The 22295-nt window shown below is 37.4% G+C and overlaps 1 protein-coding gene across 18 annotated transcripts in view; it reads right to left on the bottom strand.

Moving 5' to 3' along the window:
• Positions 1-474: 474 nt before the first annotated feature.
• The window catches only part of mbnl1 (muscleblind-like splicing regulator 1), a 61772-nt gene continuing 39951 nt past the window's right edge, over positions 475-22295 (bottom strand). For 5 of the 18 annotated variants that reach the window (XM_027143206.2, XM_027143210.2, XM_027143209.2 and 2 more), the window contains 10 exons: positions 18430-18600; positions 16000-16242; positions 14082-14321; positions 11273-11320; positions 10115-10265; positions 9107-9142; positions 6737-6828; positions 6196-6240; positions 5212-5283; positions 475-4812 (listed from right to left, as the gene is read on the bottom strand). In XM_027143206.2, coding sequence (XP_026999007.1) covers positions 5227-5283; positions 6196-6240; positions 6737-6828; positions 9107-9142; positions 10115-10265; positions 11273-11320; positions 14082-14321; positions 16000-16242; positions 18430-18600 — 1083 coding nt within the window. In that variant the 3' untranslated portion in view covers positions 475-4812; positions 5212-5226. Of the gene's footprint in view, positions 4813-5211; positions 5284-6195; positions 6241-6372; positions 6502-6736; positions 6829-9106; positions 9143-10114; positions 10266-11272; positions 11321-14081; positions 14322-15999; positions 16243-18429; positions 18601-22295 lie in introns of all 18 variants that reach the window. The other 13 variants (XR_007139113.1, XR_007139114.1, XM_027143211.2 and 10 more) reach the window with 13 other exon arrangements.

The raw sequence follows: 22295 nt of genomic DNA, 5'->3' as shown, positions 1-22295 counted from the left end.
GTTGTTTCACACTGCACACAGATAATTCTTCAGAGTCTGGAGTAAAAGAGAAACGTACGGATTGAGAGGAAAAGAGGAAAAGTTAGGACCAGTCAGGTTGATTTTGCCCAGAGAAGCTACTAAAGAAAATGTAGATCAGTGATGCAGTGATAATCATGTAACATTTTTCTACATTTTAAACTAAAGTCATGGAAAATGTAGTGAAGTGTGTCATAATAATTTGAGTGCATGAGAAACAAATAGAGATAAACAGAGAACGAGAGAGAGAGAGAGAGAGAGAGAGAGAGAGAGAGAGAGAGAGAGAGAGAGAGAGAGAGAGAGAGAATGTGTGTGTGAGTGTGTGGTTTGCTGCTTCCTCTTCATAATACTTATAATAATAATAATAATAATAATAATAATAATAATAATAATAATAATAATAATAATAATAATAATAATAATAAAACCTCTCAGTAAAAACACACAGCACACTGATTTTTCAGTTGAAATCCATTTTGGTTTTTATTTAATTTTTTTTTCATTCATAACAGCAAGAAAGTCAAATAAAACAATAATAAATGTGCATAAAACATTTCTTTTTTTTTAAACATAGTACAAGGTCTTAGCGAGTGTAAGCAAAGAGTGGGCGTGAGATTACATGGTGATTGTGAAGCATTCATTAAAGCAGGTGCTTTCAGCAGGTAGGGACCACCGACGGTTTCACTGTGGCAGACACAGAGCACAGCTGAGCCTTGTGTCTGTTCTTAGAGAAGTGATGCTTTGGTTTATTAGCACTTGTGCAGCAGCGGTAAGTGAGTCAAAACCTCAAAACGGAGATCAGAAGTTTTACATTCATTGTGTTTCTTTTGTTTTTGGTGGGTGACCTTTTCCTGCTGAAGGCACAGTTGCCTTATTACACACACACACACACACACTGTGTTTGTGTGTGTGTATGTGTGTGCGCGTGTCATGTGGTGTGTAAGGCTTACGCTAGCATGTATGATCATTTTGAACTTGTTAATTTACTGTGTTAACCACACTGATCCTTATAGATTTGAGTAAACATGTGTCACTTAACGTATGCTGAGATTTATCACTCTTTTTTAATGATATTTTCTAATGGGAACAGCGGTATTGTGAGAACTTAGTGACATACCTACTTATCTAAAAAGTGGATTTTATCATTTTAAATCTCTACATGCAGTTAACAACATTCAGGCCCAAGGTAAAAAAAAAAAAATAAAATAAATAAAAAAATTGAGCTTTCCTAATAAGGGTGTGTGACATTTTGGAGACAGTTCTCATGTCTTACAGGCAAAAAAAAATACTGCAAGACACCCTGGAGTCTTTCTATCAGAAACTGAACAAAGTGTCCTTTCAGACAGTCTGATTAATACGTCATCGATCAGAGATGTTAAATATAAATCTTCAGTTTTTGTAATGGATTTACGGTCCTCATTATGCTCCACTTTGGTACATTTCTCATAGAAAAACTGCTTTTACCGCATGTCACACACGAGATGAAAAAACGTGCCAAAACTTCAGCACTGAGGTTTGAATGACAGGCAGCGCACATGATTAAGGCGGAGCGATGCTTAGCTTTTTCATTTTTATTTTTTATTTTTTCAAGCCATGATTTGAAGTAATAATAAAAGGAGCTGAGCCACTTCTGCAAGCAAATTCATTTAGCTGGTCTATTACTCTATAATCCTTAAATTATCCTAACAAAATTTCTCATAGAATCTTTTATTATTCAAAATAAGATCTCCATATTATACAGGTTTTCTTTTCCTTGTTTTATATGGACTATATACACAAGTGCAAAATTCGACCTTTGTCTCTCGGGTCATGGCTCTCTCACTTGCAGCCAAAGTCCCAACCACGTATCCTCTTATCATCACCATCACCATCAGCATCGTCATCTAAATAGTCAATATTATAGCTTTTTTTTTTTTTTTTGGCCTGATATTCAGGGATGTTTTTTTTTTTTTTTTTAAAATATCAAAATACAATTTTAACATGGATACAATAGAAAATAATTTGTTACTTTCCACATATGCTCCATAAGTAAACTAAAAAGTTCTCGATTTGTTAAGTACAAATTAAATTTGTTAAATTAAGAAATGTCATACTGGTTCATTTCGAAATCGATATCAAAACAAAAGACAAACGATATCAAATAATAAACAAAGCAAAAAAAAAAAAAAAAAAAAAAAGAAACATCAAAACAACCAACATAAATCTTCCAAAAAAAATGTACAACAAAATCTAAAATCACGAAAATCTAAAAAACGAATTCATTAAAATGACAGAGATGGAGGGAGGGAGGGAGCGAGGGAGTACGCGAAACAGGCAACAGAATGCTTTTACAATTCCAGAAAACAAGAAAACAATTCAAAAACCAAATATTACCAAATACAAAATAAGTAAATTCCACAAAGTATACATGCAGCATGTAGCAATATGTTGTTGTTTTTTTTATCTAAGCTGGTGAAGTAAAGAACTGAGTAGTATGTGTTAAAATGATTGATAAAAATATAAAATATGCATAAAACAATAAGAATGACTGATGAAACATCTGAGTGAAAACACTAACTGAACTCTAAGGCCTCAGTGAAGAAACAGCAACAGCGCCAGGGTTGAGCTCAATCCCATCTGGGTTCATCGGATTAGCACACATTCCAAGTGCTGAAATGCACTTTACACCATTTACTAATCCATTTGAAATATCTTTCAGGAATCATCTCATTAACCTTGTAAATTGAATTGACCCCAACCCTGAATGATAGATCTCTCTGTACACCAAAAATAGACTTAAGACATATAGGCTCCACTGATCTAGATCTAACACCAACTGGGAGTCTAACGTTTCTGAACTTCAGTCTCACTATGCAGTCTCGCTTCTGTGCTCGGAAATTACACGAGAAAATATGAAGCTTTCTCGTAACTACTGTAGGTTTGGCCTTGATCATCCCACGACCGTTCACCATTCATTAGGATTACTATAGATCATGAAAACCACGAAAACGAGAAAGGAGAAAAAGAACTTTGGCACGACTTAACAGAACGTTCAACATTATCATCTCTCTTTTTTTTTGTTTTTTGCTGTACATAAGCTAAAAGCTGTTTGAAATAAGGAATCATAAACATACAACACAAATGGCACCAAATCCATACAAAAGAAAACCTGAACCAAATACATATCTGGTATTCCCATATACAAAACTAATCCAAACTAATCTGACCATCAAGTTGGAGCAGTGCTGTGATTTAAGGCTCCGCTGGAAACGGTCTCTTTACGTCATGCTCTAAGACTGAGGAGTCTGAGTTACTTTGACAATGTAAAGACATGCGTTAATCAACGATCTGCGTTTTCCATTTCATCAATAAAAAGCCACTCAGTCATTCAAGGCAATAAAAAATCTCTAGATATGGCAACAGGAAGGAAAAGGCAACCCTGTTTTCATGCAAGTCGAAAAGGCCTGAATGGAAACGCCATCGAAAGCATTACAGACAAATAACGATAAAAATTCATTCAGAGAGGAAAAAAAAAATAGACATGAACTAATGTATAAAAACAATCTCTGGTAAACAGAATAACACTGTTGATATAACACTTTCTTTTTGTAGCCTATTGTGTATCTTGTGAAGCTTGATTTAAAGCTAAGATGTGCTTTAAAAGGTCTGAAGGATTCTGGTTTTACATATAAACATTCAATAGTCTTCTTTAATCCTGATCCTTCCCCTGCAAGTCTGCACTTTTCACGCAGCAAAAAGAACACTTGCGTTTTGCTGGATGTTTTGTGCCATGAGGAATTGTAATTATCTTTAAATTTAAGGTGCATTTTCACATTTTATTTGTAAACCACCCGTGTCAAATCAGCAACGCTTCACCTGATGTCACGTTCAACTCAGGAAAACATTCTCAAACTCGACGTTCGAACTAATAAAACCAATGCTAATTATTCATTGTTCAATATAAATGAACAAGGCATTGGCATATAAGCACTGAATATGGCATGACGTGTTACAATTCGCCAACGTGGGCGTGTCCGAACTAACATGGCTAACGACGGTACACTCATTAAGACTGGAAGGTGAACTGTATCTGCCTTAGCAGGCACGCAACACACACCTGCTTCTCTCTGTTCCATATGAATAAACACTTCTACACTTTTGTATGTTCCCATCATACCCGAGCACAGAATTTAGAGTGGTCTTAAACCACTTTAATAACTATAAAGAAAAAATAATGACCTTAGAATTTATTACTAAAGCTATGATAGTATGATCTCTGTAATATTTCAGTCTGGGATGAAATTTCAGTGCTATGGTGTTAAATATCTATATTTTGGCAATGTGTGTGTGTGTGTGTGTGTGTGTGTGTGTGTGTGTGTGTGTGTGTGTGTGTGTGTGTGTGTGTGTGTATGAAAAACCACCAGCTCTACAATTTGAACCTTCAGTAAAGTGTTACTTTCAAATAACGTCACTTAAATACCTAAGGGATTTAATTCAGGAAAAAACTTTAGTCTACTGTTATAGCGTCTGTTGGTATCATATCTAAACCTGTACATTGTTAGACTTGGTACTAACAGACTGTTTCTAGCTAAATGTTTCTAAGTGTATGAACTTATGATCATATGTACATTAATTTCTATTAAGTCCTGCACACCACCTCTAAGGGCACTGCATATTGGGATGTCTTTACATATTACCAGTACTAATGATTCCCCCGAAGGATCTGAATCTAAGGATGCGAATGAAATGTGAATATTTGTTGCCATCAAATTGTTTGTGTCTGTCCCAGGTAACAGATGAGAAGATTCATTTTATCTGGGGGAGAAAAAAAAAGGAAATTTTTTTATTCATGAACATAACATAACATCAGTTTTACATTTACATTTCTGGCATTTAGCAGACACCCTTATCCAGAGTGACGTACATTTTATTTCAGTTTATACAAATAAATGAGCCTTGCTCAGGGGGTCCAGCAGTGGCAGCTTGGTGGACCTGGGTTTCGAACTCATGACCTTCGGGTCAGTAGTCTGATGCCTTAACGACTAGGTACTTTTCTACTTAATATCTTTTAACATGAGCTAACGATGTCTGTGTAGTGATTTTACACGACTATTCTGTTTTACAGTCCTTTCCAATAGCCTATTTTTTGGATTACTTGACAAGTTGTTGAGTAAAAATATTTTGGGAGAGTTAATAGTGGAGAAAGACACTTACTGGTTTGGTCTCTGACTACATCTGAGTCAGATACTTGTGGCTAGTCAGATGTTCTGCAGATATTATTGGAATCTAAGAACAAAACAAAGATCAACACAAAATGTTACACATAGGAACATACTGTATACATTTTCATAACAGCCAAATTACTTAGTCATTAAAAAATGTCTAATCTTAAAAAGGAAAACTTGGAGCATCAAGTCATCGAATGACAAATAAACCCAATGTAGATCAAGCTTTTAACATAAACAAGGTACTGTATGAAAGACTCCCATACACACTAGCGGCCTAGTTTGTTGGCCGGTCAGTAAAATGTGCGATTCCTTAATGATAGACTTGTGCCTTCTGTTCAGTATTTAGATATTTTGTAGGAAGTCATTTATACGTGATTGTACATTATACAAAACCAGCTAAAACAGTTCATTCTTCCAGGACGTTTAGTCCACGCTAACAGTATATAATCTTTTTGGACTAAAAGTAAAGCTACACATCTGAACCTGGATCCAAAAGGACCAAAACTACAAGAAGACTGATGGGTAGGACCAGAAACCAGGAGGTCAGATATGAAGCTCACAGCACAAGATTTTTTAACATGGGATCCTATTAAACACATCACAGTGTTATGTGATGCAGGAATTACAGTACTTCTTTTAATAACTGCTATCTCCTGGGTGCTGTGGATAACATTACTAATATAAATAATATAGAAAATATCAAAAATAATGAACGCAGGATGTAAATAAATAAATAAATAAATAAATAAATAAATAAATAAATAAATAAATAAAATGCCTACCTAGCAGCGAGGATAAAATAAAGCCTTTGCTGTTTATATGGTTCATACTAAACATGTATTAAGAGTGTAATTTAATAATAGATGAAATATATGGCAAAATATAAATGAATGAAATAAATGGTGTGTGTAAAAAAATAATAAAGATAATTAAACTAATCACTGGATTACTGTCAGATATCAATACATACCAATTGCATGTATTCGTTGGTAGTCAGCTTTGATAGAGAAGAGTCCTCGAAACAGAAAGAGACGAGAATTTCATTAAAAAGGCAGTCTAACAGAAAACAGCTTTTTTCAAACATTATGATAAAACATGGATAATTTGTTTATTGAATATAATGGTTCATCTGTCAAGAGTTGTTTACAGTCATGATCATCTTTCTCCAAAACTTTCTTGAATGAAGGCTATTTGGGGGTCAGAACATTGCTTTATTCTGCGAATAAAACGAATCATCAAGAAGGATAACAAGAGGGAGAAGAGAATCCCGACCCCACTGGAGAGAAAAAAAAAAAAACGCACAAAAGGTGAACAATCCCTCCAGCCATGTAAACAGTGAGAGAGAGAGAGAGAGAGAGAGAGAGAGAGAGAGAGAGAGAGAGAGAGAGAGAGAGAGAGAGGCACAGCGAGAGAGAGAGAGAGAGAGAGAGAGAGAGGCAGAGAGAGAGAGAGAGAGAGGGGTGGGGAGAGAGAGAGAGAGAGAGAGAGAGAGGGCTATAATGAAAGCAAACCTGATTGGCTGATGCGGATGCGAAGGGAACAGTAGTGGCGGATGTGGTTGCTGCGGACACAGCGGCCGGTGAAGCGCCGTGCATCATGGGTACTTTTCAGAAGGGAGAATCATATAAGCACACATACAGAGTGGAGTAGCCAACAGGTGTACACATGTGAGGAGGGAACAGAAAGCTTTACTACATATGAAAATGACCAGTGGAGTATTCTGTTTAAGTGCGTGCTAACATGCTAGTTAACAAGTCCCAAATGCATGCACATCATCTCAGTAACACACAATAACTGCACAGAGGATCTGCTCAAATAGTTTCTCTAGAACATTCAAATCAATTCCTCGTGTCTTCTCTACAGGACAGAAAAACGAACGGCACTCTAATTCAACCTGACCATGAGTCCACACATCCAGCTGTACTACTGAGATACTTCAGTTTCAGCACGTTTAGAAGACTAAGACTAGAAGATCAATCCAGTTTGATTTAATAATAACGTTAAATATTATGTTATTTACAGAAACAGTATTGATGATAACACACAGCACGCTACCAGTTTAGTTCACTTCAGACAGCCACACTGTTAGCTCTGTTTACTAGAAAAATGTATAAATGTTCCTATTGAAATTAAATGCATCAGATACCAGAATTATTGGCACCCTTCCAGAAAATGTATACAATGAAACTGAAACACAAATTAGGCTCATAAAGAAAATGGGTATAAAGATCAGATTTTAGTTAATTAAGCTAAATGAAGAAAGACGTTCTTCCTAATGGCAACCAAATCAAACAAAACCATAGAATTTCACTGGAACTACAGCTATCATGACTGTGATCAGGTGAACAAAATCATATTTGGTGAAAAAAGAGGAGAAGAAAAAGGGATCCCTGGTGCTTCGGTGGTTTATTCAGCTGGTGGTCCAATGGCTTTCCTGAGGATTAATGGCTTAATGAGTTTTGCTAAATACCAGCAAGTACATATGAGTATCAGTGTTTCCAGCAGGACTAACACGAATGTTTGAAATGGCTCAGGCTCCAGATTTGTGCCCTATTGAATGAGCTTAAAACTTTCTGCAAGAAGGAGTTGAGCCAAGATCTCTCTACCTGGTGTTCTCTCTAGTGACGGCTTCCCCGAGTATTATTTATGAGGAAGCCGATCATTAGGACACCAGAATTATGTTAAATTAATAGAACAGGATCTATGTCGGAATTTGCATGTGCCATAGATTTCAAATATTAATCTTTAATCTTCCACATGTTCAGGAAAAGTGCCAAAAAAGTCTGGAGTCATTTTACTTATATGAAAATTGTACATTCTGTAAAGTAACATTCATGAATATACTCAGCAGCCGCGGTAATAAGAACATCTGGAAACCTGCGCATTCATTCAATTATCCAATCAGCCAATCAGGTGGCAGCAGCACAAGGCTTAAATCATACACACACTGAGATCAAGAGCTTCATGTGGAAACGTGTGATCTCAATAAATGATCGTTTCATTGTTTACTATTATTACTCTCTGAGGATTTTCACACACAAAGGTCTGTAGAGTTTATACAGTACGGTGTTAAAAGGTAAATGGACAATGACCAGACTGCTGTATGCTGACAAGAAGCCTACAGTAACTTAAATAAGCACTCTTTCCAACTGTGGTGAGCAGAACAGCTTCACAACATATTAAACCTTGTGGTGGTTGCGCTATAAGGGTAGGACGACCACGTCAGGTTCCTGTTCTATAAGCAGGAGAAGGGACTCCAGTGAGGCTCAGGTTCACTTATGGTTTTAGATATAAATAAGAGCAGGTGATATACTGTATATATACTGTATATATATAATTTTCCAATGTACTACTATCCAGGTTCAGTTAACCTTGGTTGGTTGATCGGATAATTGCATGACAGATCGAGGGTAGAGATGTTCCTATTCAACGCCTATTGGTCAATTCTTGGAACAGTTACAAAATCTTCCTTATATGATTTATTCTTATATGGTTTCAATTGGTGCAATTTTAGAACTTGATCTATGTGATACAATATTGCATAGTCTATGTATTTGATGATGAACTACAGTAAAACTTTGGTAGTGGACTCTAGTCTTTTAGACCCTTATTTTAAATACTCATGGTCGTAAATTGACGAGAGAGAGAGAGAGAGAGAGAGAGAGAGAGAGAGAGAGAGAGAGAGAGAGAGAGAGAGAGAGAGAGAGAGAGAGAGGCACATTATCAATCTCCTGCATCAACACTCAAGATGGTGATTGTGGAACATTGTCATGGAAACAGATCAACTGGGTCAATATGTTGATTATTTACATTGAATTAAAATGAGTTGTACAGAATTTGGCATGTGAGCAGCTGAAAGGGAGGAAGGTTAGAACACCTACCCACACTTGCTGCAGGAGTCATGCACAATATTGAGCCTGCCCATCATGCATTGCAACAGGAAGTGGATTGGAAAAAGGGGGAGAAGAATCAAATCAGCCCGTCACAAGATTGGTTAGATTAAAGAGAGACAAACAAATGAAGGCAAAACATAAAACATTACAGGGAATCATTCACAAAAGAAAACAAAACAAACTGATTAGTTGTGGAATGTGTGATCTACAGTTGGGAAGTCAGAGGGAGGCGTGAGAGTGTTGAGTGAAGACAATAACAAGCCTTTACAACACTGATCACCTGCTTAAAGCAAACACTCTCAACTTACATCACATGTCTGTCTGTGTGACCACTATCTGTCCTTACATTTGGGGAAAAACCCAACTGTAGATGTGAATATAAATTACATGACAAATGACAGTCGGCTCAGGAATTATTGGCCTCCTTCGTTAAATGGTTTAAAAAAGGCTATTAATTTGTGACTTTTTTGGTAAAAAAAATGTACAGTAGAACAAATAAAAACTCGACTACATTTTCAGTTACTTTCCAGTAATTCTAGAGCTGACTGCAGATACTGTATAAACCTGGGGAAGTGTAGACAGAGTAGTGCATTTCATACAAAGAACTCTGAACTGGATCTCTAGACTAAATGTTTAAATTTCTCTATATGACCAAAGGAAAAAAAAAGCTAAAAAAGTTTTTATTGCTCTTTATTGTAACACAAACCTCAAACATGCCTCAAGATGCATTTCAAGTGATTTGGCTGTGTTAAAAACTTTATATTGTGTAGAATTAGAATCATGCGTAATATTCATATGATTGATCTTTATAACAATATCTTTGCTGAACAGTTCACATAGTGTACATCTGTGTGTGTGTGTGTGTGTGTGTGTGTGTGTGTGTGTGTGTGTGTGTGTGTGTGTGCCATCAGCCACTGTGTTGTGTGTTCTAACTGGCAGGTCAGGCTTGCTGGTTTTGAGGTAAAAGCACCGAGTCAGGTTAGCACATGCCCCTACCTGAAGGAATAAACTGCTGATGAAACTGCATGTTGGCCAGCGCTTGTTGGTACTGCAGCATGCTGGCATTAAACATGGCGGTGGCACCGTTGGTTTTCTCAAGGGCTGGTCTCTTTGGCAAAGGAGGAATTACACTATGAGGAAGGCCCTGCTTTGGATGAGGAGAAAATGAGGAGCGAGGATGGAATGGCAAAGAAAGGAAAGAGAAAATATAGAACAGTTATCATCAGAAGACTTCACATTACAGCACAAAAATAAAAAAATTAAAAAACAAACTGAAACAAAACAGCAGGCAAGCAGCAGCAGCCTATACATGACTACGCCACAAGCAGAAAAAAAAAGTGCCAAATCCCTGACTGCATATACTGTACACGCTACAACATCTAGCTACATTAACACGCTACTTCAGCTTTTAACACTACTACACCGTCTAAGCTGGTGCGAGTGCAAATGAAGCAAGCATCGCACTAATAAAATGTATCGGCAACAAGAAAAGGACGGAAAGAAAACAAAACTTGAACTTAAAACAAAATAAAGCTGCACTGCTTTTGCCATGATATCTGTGAAACATGAGACGTTAAAGTTATTAATATCTGTTGCTCAGTTGGTACAGCTTTGCTACCACATAGCTGGTTACCCAGATTATCTGTTATCTGGTTATACATGCACTGTAGAGCTACTGAACATGCATTATACAGAGACTGAAGATATATGCAGATACTGCACGCACACACACACACACACACACACACACACACACACACACACACACACACACACACACACACACACACACACACACAAGAGCAGTTACGCAGCACAGTTTAGTCTGTCTGACCCTGTCCTCACGCTGCAGGAATGGCTTACACGTGATGATCTGATTGTGGTATGTCTTTTTCTAGAAACAGTTTTCAGCACCGTTTACAATCTCGCCGTAACTTTTTGTGACTTTGACGTTATTTCATCGCAACCAATTTCCAGTCTCTTTGCACATCATCGATTTCTCCACAATCAGCTGATCACTGTAAGTTACTAACACAGCAGTAGGAGGAGAACATAAAGCCAATTAAAGAAACAGTCTACACTAGCAAATTATTGCTTGTTAAGACACTACAACAAAGCAACATGCCAAGCCAAAAAGGTGAAAGGTCATAGTACCAGGTCAAAGGTGGCCTCGAGGGGTCGCTTCAGTGATTTGACAGCCGTCTTAATTAGCAGGCAGCGAGCACATGATGGCAATGGGCCAATGGGGTTCAAGCGCATAAACATAAACAGCAAGCAGAGGTGCATCATGGGGCAGCAGTGCATTTTTGGTGGTTGAGAAAAAAAACAAATAAAAAACAAATCATTTGGAATGCAGTGTACAAAAGGGATATCAGGACTTAACATGCACATTAATGTAATTCAGGAAAAGATATCTAATGCAATATTAACACAACAACGCTACGGCAGGGTCCAGAAGTGCAAGTGGGCAGTTCTCATGCTATTTGTTTTGTCTTATGAACTGTTTTAATGGCGAATGTTACGTTGGTTACTAACTAAACAGTACGTGTAAAAACCTCATTGTTTTCTCTTACAGAAGAAAATTATATACTGCAGATTCAATTAGCTCTAAGTTTATAATCTAGTGTAAAACACTGATCCTGTTTGTCCTTTAAGAATGACTAAGAAATATGAACATGCTTCGTCATCTTGGCGAAAACGATCTTCTAATCTTGTCTGAGAGGTATAATTTGGCAAAAGTGCAATACTTATGACGTAAAAAGAAGGATTGAGAATACACGCAAGCCTTCGGACCCTACTTTAGCTAAACTACATTATACTAGGGGCTCTAACAGTAGTATTTCTCACAAATACACAAAAGTAACTTTTTTTATAATTTGGTGTGATTGGAATGATATTAAACAATAAAAGACATGCTATTAGTCTGCACGGCTCTACACTGTAAAAAATGTTCACACTGCCCCCTAGTGGATAGGAATCAGTCAGTACATGTACTTTCTAACATGAAAACAAAAATTCAAATGAATCAGTATTAGTATTAGAGTCCTGAAACATCATGTAGATCATCATGTCTGACACATTTCGTTTATTATCATTGATCTTAGACTCTGGGTTATGACATAACATATAAATCCATAATACATGTTCATTAAATATGTGTTAAAGAAAATCTCTGACATGCTAGAAAATGAGCTCATATTCCACACACACACACACACACACACACACACACACACACACACACACACACACACACACACACACGTTTTTATATCTGTGAAGTAAAATGGTGAGATCATATGAAATCATTCATATGATTTATACAAATAAGACTATAAGACTATATAATAATAATAATAATGATGATAATAATAATAATAATAATAATAATAATAATTCTAGTATTGTGTATAGTACTACATAGTGTAGTAGTAGCTGTAGTGTGGAAACAACAACCTTCATTAGTTTTTCCATACTGAAGGCTGTTATATGGAAGCACATTACAAGTTGATTTAAAACACAGCCTTTTGTGTAAATACTGTAACTAAATAAATTCTACAGTTTCATATCCTGCTTTCCATAAGCAGATATTAGAGATAGATGTTATAGATAAATAGTAGTGTAATATTAAACTTCAGAATCATTATTCTGTTTCTGTGCTGCGGTAAAGCTGCATCGAGACAATGTCCTTGTCCCAAAAGTGCCATACAAATAAAATAAACTGAATTGAATCGAATATTAGGATGATGTTTCGTTACTGCAGCATTTTTCATGTGTGTATAAGGGTCTCTAATTTTTTTTAAATAATTACCTGTGAAGAAGCACCTAAAGGATGTAACTCCTGATACTAAGACATGTAATTCAGTATGTGTTATGAATTATTCAGTAACTGGAATAAGGCTAATGATAGGGTTGTGGTTACAATTGTAAGGAATCTGAACTTAATTAAAATTGATATATTCTATCAATTTTTCTATCTATCTGTGTGTGGTGTGTGTTTTAGCTATTTTTTGGATAAGACCCATTTCACTTTATAAAGCATTGTATTCCCTGATCAGCAAACACAAATAAATATGAAGCTATTGCCAGAGTGCCAGAGATCTCCTTTATGATTCATGAATCACATCTGCTTGCACAGTAATTACACCATACATGCCTTTTTGTCCTCCTTAAGCATGTATGGTGACATAGAAGGAACCATGTCAACCTGAGATGAAACATAATCATTAACATATAACATGGATGTTTGGGTTGTGCTCTGAATCTGCATGAGTTCATATCAATATCAGGCTTTTCACACTGTAAACCCAGGGAAACAGAATCCTGGGTTATCATGTACACCCTGCTCATAATTCACCCAGGGTTATTCATAAACTAGTATTTCACACTGTAAAGTCCTAAATCCTGGGTAAAAGTTCATATTTACATGTTTGCTGTGTCAACAATCGATCGGATAAATACAGCAACCGCTTTAAGTAAAGTCTCATCTCACACTTTTGCGTCAGGGAGAAAAAAAAAGTTGCTACGCAAATCCTGCTTGGCTGTTTTAGAAGAAAAATACAACAAAAACTTGAAAGTACTTGAAAGTACTGTTTACACAACACACAATGGGTCTGTGACTGTGTAAAGCATGTGATACGAGCTATATGACGTTCAGATTCTGATCGTGTCTGTTGCTAACGATCGAACGTTTGGCTCCACAATGCAGGGTTAACCACGTTTCTCAACATGTGTGGTGAGAAAAGGTTCCTCTACTCGGATTAAAGGCAGGGTTTAGAACTTTTTAATGGTATTAAGCAAAGTGTGTGTACTCTATATTTTTGCATAGAAATGCAAACGTTTGAATACATATACATACACACAGTATGTATGTACAGTATATATATGTATGCTGTACTAATCACTGAACTCTACATGCACGTGTGTATGTATACGTGTGTGTGTTTGTGTGTCCTGTACTCACCATAGCCGCGGTGGCTGTGGCCTGGTTCACCTGGTGCTGTGCGGCTTTGATCTTGGCCTGCAGGTGTGCGGGAGGATGGAAATATTTGCATTTGTCCCGTGAACAGCGGCCCTTGATGTAGTCCATACACACGGTGACGGTGTTCTCGCTGGAGTCTATCATGGTGCTGTCGGCCGGGTGAGCAAATCTGCAGTCTGTTTCACCGCGAGAACAATTACCGCGCTGGTACTCGCGACACACCTGACACACACATTACCATAGGTTAAGAGGGACATGACAATGACAACAGGGTCCGTTTGAACACACACATACGCACATGCACAGAAAAGCACACACATACACACACAGTTACATAAACACACACGATGACATAGAAGTTAGTTTAATTCATGGTTAATGTAGCGGCTGATTATAACGGTGTCGGATCACATGGCTTTACACAGTAACTGAGCTTTAATGATATTCATAACATTGTAACTCTGAATGTCAAATGTGTTTGTTTAACTCTTGTGTGATGTTCAGGTCAAATGAAGCTGTTTAATATTTTAAAGCTTTAGAGTTTTACAGCTGCATTATTGAGAGCTGCATTTCAGAGCTAATGTCTGCAATAGTCAATGTTTCTCATGTCTCTGTTGATGTTTATCATCTGTATGTGATAAATCAGATCAAAATAATAAAGAAATGTTTTTTTTATTAGATTTATGCCATCGAAGTCTTTACTTATTTTACATATTTTGATACACAAATTTTAAGTGTTAATGTTAAATCTAGTGATTGCAAACTTTAAGCACAAAAGTTATCTGGATTGTTTGGGATTGAGATAAAGACTATAAAATATTTTTATGTGTTTTTTTATTATTATTATTATTTCTGTAGTGCTTTTAAACCCATAATAATGTCCTGGCTCAATTCCTGAACAGTACTAAAGGGTCCAAAAGAGTGAACATAACATGAGAGTTAGTAACATTCACTCCGTTACTAGCATGTTGTTTTATTTTCAGTGGAACTGTCATGTTATTAATATGGTGATGGTTGGTGGTAGATTGTGCCTTGTATGATTAAATGACATTTTGTGCTTTCGTCACTGCTGCTGCTGAAAATACACCAGTGTGTCACACATCAAATTAATTGTACAGATCAAATGGTGATATTATATTTCTTCATCCACCCTGAAATTAATTCCTGGCTACAAGTCTGGCACACAACACACACACACACACACACACACACACACACACACACACACACACACACACACACACACACACACACACACACACACACACACACACACACACACACACACACACACACACACACACACACACACACACACACACACACACACACACACACACACACACACAAAATGCTGCCATGGCTTGAAATTTCAGTTCATATGACAAATGATGTATTCCTGAGGATCATGTATACAGCAGAGGGCAGCAACCTCCACAGGCATTTAGTTTGTAATGAACACTATAAGAGCTTTTTCTTTCTCACTATGATTCTCAACTGTATAATCAGTTCCCTGAAAATATCACAAGCCCTGCTGTTGTTTGACAAACACAAATACTGAAAGTGCAGCCCGTGTTACAGATAATAAAAACGATTCAACGAAGCTTGAAGTCCAAAACGATTCGTTGAGGATTATTCATACTGGAAAAAAATTATTTTGAATGTCTTATATATGTTTAACATAAAAAGGGATTTGAAAAATGGACTCTTCATGGTTTTATAGAAATGACTCAAGTTGGAGCTATATGCAGTGTTGTATCGTGTTCTTTGGGTCTAATCTTTATTAAGAAGTTGGTGCTTCAAAGTTACTCGTTTTGTAAAAGAAAGTCCAGTTGATTAATTCTATTAGACACCAATTGTCTCTGGAACAGACACGCTGCCCTTTCTCTGCCTTTCATACCTCCAGGCGGTCGGTGCGCAGTAGTTTCTGTGCAGCTGCGTTGGCTGTGGAGTTTACAGGTCCCACAGCAGCAGGATTTCCACCGATCAGGACTTGTGCACTGGGCAGGATGTCAGCAGCAGTGGGCACTAGTGCTGGTGATACAGGACTTAGGTAGGGGTTAAACGAAGCCGCCGCTGCCGCAGCTGCTGCCGCTGCCGCACTGGCGTTGGTGGCTAAGTTTGGCGTAACGGAGATAAAAGGCTGCAGAAAAGATTGTGAGAGACAAACAGAAACAAAAACAACGAGAAAATGAATGAATAGAATGAGGAATGATTATATGATTCCTAATGCACACCAAGTTAATAAACGCTGACACTGCAGGAGGCTGTCAATGACCTTAACGACCTGTAAACAACAACATGCAAAAAAAGATTGTTTTGACTTCACTTTTACTTCTATTACATTACAGCTACAGTAAAAAGCTAAATATGTAAATAAACAGGCTCCATTATCTTATCTAAAAAACGTTCAGGTGCCTACATTAGGAGCCTCCACTACAAGGGTGCTTTGCATCAAGGACACTGTGTACACTTACTTTAAATAACCAGGCTATTATGTTCGTTTTAGAGCTGAATGCAAAATGAAAATCACTATTTTGCAGATTTTGCAATAATGCAGCAGTGCATGGGGAAACATTTCTATAAACAGCCATAATAGTTGTTACGCTGCCAGGATGTCAATAAAGAGAGAAATAAAACTCTGGAAAAGATAAAAACAAACAACAACAACAATATTCCTCTGTATTTTCTACAAGCCTAGACTTATATGTGCTTAAAAGCACAGAATCTGAAATCGAGCAGGTGAAATGAAACGCTTTCTGCACTCTAAAGATAAACAAGAGCTGAGTAAATACGGGGCAGTGTATGTTTGAATTATTTATTTTTCATCGTGTAAAAAAACGCCCTCCAAAAGCCTGTGTGTTAAAAAAACAAACAAAAAAAACAGCTCAGAGCTAATTTGACTTTGGAGATATACATAACAGGAGACAATAATGTTCATTGCTCACAGATCATATGAACCTGATAACTATGCTGATTATCTTTAGCATAATCAAAGTTAAAAAGAACGATTAATAAACCGTTTATAATGCCAATGTTGATGAGAAAGATGAGTACATGAAGAATAAGTGAAACGAGATTGCAAAAGTAAACGTGTTTAAGCTTAAAATGTTTTTAATCTCTATGTTATTCCGTTTGTCTGGTGATTCTGTCTTGGCAGGACATTAGACATGTCTGTTATTACGTTATCCGGTGTTTTATTTAATGGAACTCATCTATGTGTGAGACCTGGCTCTATTAAGAGGGCGGCGGCATTTACATTACCGGGTGTGGCATTAGTGTGTTTTACACAACAATATGATGCTGATATTTAGATCCTTTTATCCTTTTCAAATGTCTGCTGCTGATCTAGACCTGGAACGCGGTTACGCGATCGTGTGCAGACGTGCTAGCTATGCAAGCGACTCGAGGCAGGTCAGAGCAGAAGTATTCCTCTTCAGCAGCACAATACTTCTGACCTCTTTACTCTTACTCAGCACAACAAGGTTTAACAGTGACAATCACAAGCATTTATGATGTGATAATGTGAAGAAAATAGGAGAAACCGTGGTAAGAATTTCAATGTAAGATGGTACCTCAGGACACTTATTAAAGTTTATTCATTCTTTAAAGTAACTACAGCTTTTATTTTTCTTCAGGCTGTTTGCTTCACACACTGTCGTGTCCTTCAGATACACTATAAAACATGCTAGTTTTCAAACTGTATAGTGGCAATCAAATGGTACCGGGAAAATGTTACTTAAAAATATTTGCACCCCTATTTTACTTATACTTTAGTGTTATAATCATTTAGTGGTTTTCACATTGGTAGTTTAGTCTGAAACAGAGCACAGTTAGCATGACAAATTGGTAATGCAATAGATTTCATGTGGATCAGGAAGCGCAGTATGATACAGAACCTGAGACTTCCTGTAGGAGGTGGTGAGTTCGGTCACACTATAATACCCATGAATGTGAACTCAACATTTTTATAGATCGTTCTCGGGTCTCAGTAAAGTCACCTGAGCACGCGCTTTAGCCGACGATGACGTTATTAGTTTCTACAGCACATGTGTACCATGAGAGGCAGGGGAACGCTGTGGGCCACAGAAGAGGTGAAATACGCTGCTGAGTATGGTAATAATAAAAATGTTCTCCATGTGCGTTCGTGATGATGTAAGACTAAAATGACACAAATGCACCAGGGGTTTGATAGTAAGTCCAATGCTGCAGTGGTGTGATAACCACCTTATTGTCACCCTTGTTGAAAGCAAGTATCTTGATTTAGTCTCCTGATTGTTGTGCTGTTAATAATTTACAAATTACATGTGAAAGAAGAGCTCCTCCTCACCATTGGCTGAAGCTGGCTGCCAGGCATGATGGCGCTGGCGATCTGCATCTGCTGAGCGAGCATGGCCATGTTCTTCTGCTGGATCAGGTTATTGCGGCCATTTATCTCCAACTGCGTCTTCAGGTGTGGAGGCGGATGCAGGTACTTACAGTTCTCTCTGGAACAGCGTCCCTGAAGACGAAAAAAGGAGTGAGAAGAGTGGAGAAGAGTGAGCGAGAGAGACGGGGGGGGGGGGGGCAGAGAGAGGGGGGCAGAGAGAGAGAGAGAGAGAGAGAGAGAGAGAGAGAGAGAAGAGAGCGAACGCTCCATTAGGTACATCACGGTAATTTACCTTTTTACATAATTAAGTGACTAATGGAGTTTAATGTTAACCCGTAATTCCTCTCCCATCATATTGCATCACAACAGTTACTAAGTTTACACCCTGATGTGTTTGATCCAGCAGTAAGTCTCTGTCACTGTCATATCTCTTGGGAGATAATGCCGTTATACCCAGAGGAAAGAGCTCTTATTCTACAGGCTTTATTTATTCATGTGTCTGTGAGTTAGTGATGCAGCTGATGAATGTGTTATCTCATCTGATCTCAGCTGCTTGTGTCTGTAAACAAAAGTAATCTGTCTACTGCATTACATCTGTCATATAACAGAATCGGAGATAACTGGACTCCAGGGAGTAAATAAATATTTTTGTGGTTTGCATAATCCACTGGAACATGAAAGAAATTGAACCTTTAATAGAAGTAAAAAATATCAGAAGAAATGTTTTAGTGTTGTACGATACAATCTCGTGTTGTATGGATATCGTGTTCTGTTGTACTCTCGTGTACATTCAGTACCTTGTTACCAACTGTTACTACTATTGAATCTACATATCCTCAAATAATTCCTTTAAAGTTTCAAATAGCCCACTTGATTCCCTGCATGATTCCTTAAAGGAATCATATATATATATATATATATTAAATTGTGATATTATTATAATTAACTGGAACGGTAACATGGATGAAAACCTATACACAGTGTTAAGTGCTGTCATCTCTAATAACTATATAGCTACATGGCACTATATGTCGTTATGCTTTCAGTAAACGTTTTTGACTTCCATTAGTAAAGAATGTCAAATCATTCTTTGGAAATTAAATTGCAAAAAAATATTGTAGTTCTTTCCCAGAAGTAATAAAGCAACTCTCTACAGTGAGCTAAGCCTTTCACAGCATATTTTATTCACATCAATATTCTTAGGCAGCTGTCTACCACCTCTCCTGTTATTTCAGACGAACGCTTGGTGCGTTCCTGTCCTGCCCTGAGCGTGTGTCCTGTTCCCGTCTCGCTGGACTCTCGCCCTGACTATCTATTTACAACTATTAATACACTCATGTGATACTTCTGCAAAAAAGAGCAAGACATGAGGGTGACCTCGGGTCAGCAGTGAACATAACACGCACTTCATGTAGCAGTGCTTAGAGCACATACAGTAGAATCCCTGGAGTTCCAGCACAAAATATCAATCTTATAAATTATGTATATCCACAATCATAATCCAAACATGAGACTGGAATCGCACGCTGAAAACAGCACGGCTCTCTGAAACAGGAAATACCGAGACAAGAAAGCCAGAAAACAAGACGACTAGTGCCGAGTCTGAATTTGATTTGCATTGTATTGTTACGCACAGGGCCGAGTAAACCCACCGAGATTCCTTCCAGCTCGTAGCTTGATATCAGAGAAATGATGTAAATAAACTTGCAATGTGAATAAAAATGCTGTTTAAAAAGCACAAAAAGCGAGAGGTTAGTGGTTAATCGGTTAAACTAATTCAGCTCAACGTCTCTCTCACTGCTGCTTCATACAGTGTTGTATATAAAACTGTCTTTATAGCAACTATAGACACAACATGGGAATTATGACACAGGAAACAAAATAAAAACAAAGCCAGAGAAATGGACACGTACTTCCACACCTACAACCCCAGCGAGGAATCAATGGAGTTGTAGAGGCGAGATTTGAAGTACCGCAAGAACACCAACCCTTCAGATACTGTTTATACTTAACACTAGTCTTCATAATGTGTGACAAAAAAATATAAAGTCACCGTCTTGTCTAACCATTTCTACCCAAATCACACGTACTGGCTTTGTCTCATTTATTTCTGACTGAAGTTAATATGAAAGATTACAGAGACTTACTGTAAGCATACACCTTCTAGTACTGTACGTACTGTACACCTTCTCCTTGTTTATATATATATATATGGTCACATGAGTACTTACTCAGTTATACAGCACAATGCTTAAAGGGTGATTAAGAGTTTCTAACTATAGGTGTAACCCTGACATAAGAATGGGCAATTATAAAATGAGCGCAAATTGGATAATTGCACACAGCACACTCACCTCATACACGTCCATACGAGCTAATAATCAGACACAGTAGAAGCCAATTTTCTTTCTAGTTGGTCCATCACTGATCATCACTAAACAACTGAACAAAAAAGTTGAAGCTTCGAAGCCTATAAAACCAGTCTAACAATTCCATCAACAAGTCTAGCAGACTATTAGAAAAGGAATCATCGCTGCTCAGAGCCCAAACTTGCCCCTGTTTACGGCCATGAATCATCATTAGACGGTAGCAAAAAAATCAATACAAGAACCCCGAGAACCTGCAACTGCTTTTTCAGTTCTATCAAAGCCAATTACTGAAAGTACTGCACAACATGAAGCCTGGACTTTCATACTATAACTGCAGCTTGAACATTTTTTTCTTTCACTCAAATGATTTATAGAAAGCCTTTGACATGTTTTGCGCCACATTTTATGAATATTTACCGTGATGTGAATAGCATCGTATAAGTACACGACATACACAAGTCAAAGAAGGAACATAACCAGGATGAAGTGAAACAGTCATTTTCCACTGACCCAGAAACGAAACTTTCTGAGCCAGCCATTATGTACCATGCACCTTGCTCCACTTAGCACAGGAAAGAGAAAAAAAAAATTGGTCACACAATATAACACAATATCAGTGTTGGAAAAACAGGCAGCACAATGAAATATGCAGCTGAATAAAAACAGCTTGCACTGGAACACATGACTCACAGTCATCAGATCGATTCTGATCCTGAGTCTAAGCGTGAAGCTCTTTCGTCGTATCACTCTCTTAGCAGTCTCTGTCAGAACTGGAAGAAAATAATAGCTTGCAAATTGATCCTTGAGTATGCAAATAGTCACCTATTGATGGACAAGTAATCCATCAATACTAACGTATTCAGAGAGAGCAGACAACGGGACTCCAGCTATGACTGCGTTATTATCAAGCTGCGTATCTATTTGTACTGTGTACAAAAGAATGATGTATCTCAATGCATAATAGAGAACAAAATCCTATGTTGAGAAAATACTGAAAACACAACACAATGTTTTAATCTCTGTTTGATAAGATCTTGTCCAATTCCGAGGTGGTGTTTTGGGCCTATAATAATAATAATTACAACAACAATAATAATATTAATCTAAGCTAAGTGGAAATTCTACCAAACATTTGCCATTTTAGAGCCTAGAATCTATTGGCAGTTCAAGATATCAAGATGTCATATATTTCACATTTGTCTGAACTTTGTCTCAGGAAATTACAGATATTTACACCAGCGTGTGTTTATATTTGACAGATCGCAAGTGTTGCGTAGATCAGGTGGGCTAAAATAACGTCACACTGACAGACACACTCCTGCTTGTGGGGTCAATCGTCTCCTCCCTTAGTTTAAGCGATTGAACAAATGCTCTAGCAATTCTGACTACATCTTGACTTTGATTCCTAAATCAACAGATGAGCCCCAGACACAAACATGTTATAATATAACTCTAATA

This window comes from Tachysurus fulvidraco, chromosome 22, assembly GCF_022655615.1.
Source record: "Tachysurus fulvidraco isolate hzauxx_2018 chromosome 22, HZAU_PFXX_2.0, whole genome shotgun sequence".
Classification (NCBI taxonomy): domain Eukaryota; kingdom Metazoa; phylum Chordata; class Actinopteri; order Siluriformes; family Bagridae; genus Tachysurus; species Tachysurus fulvidraco.
The sequence above is the reverse complement of the archived record's forward strand: the minus strand, read 5'-3'. Positions and strand labels throughout refer to the sequence as shown.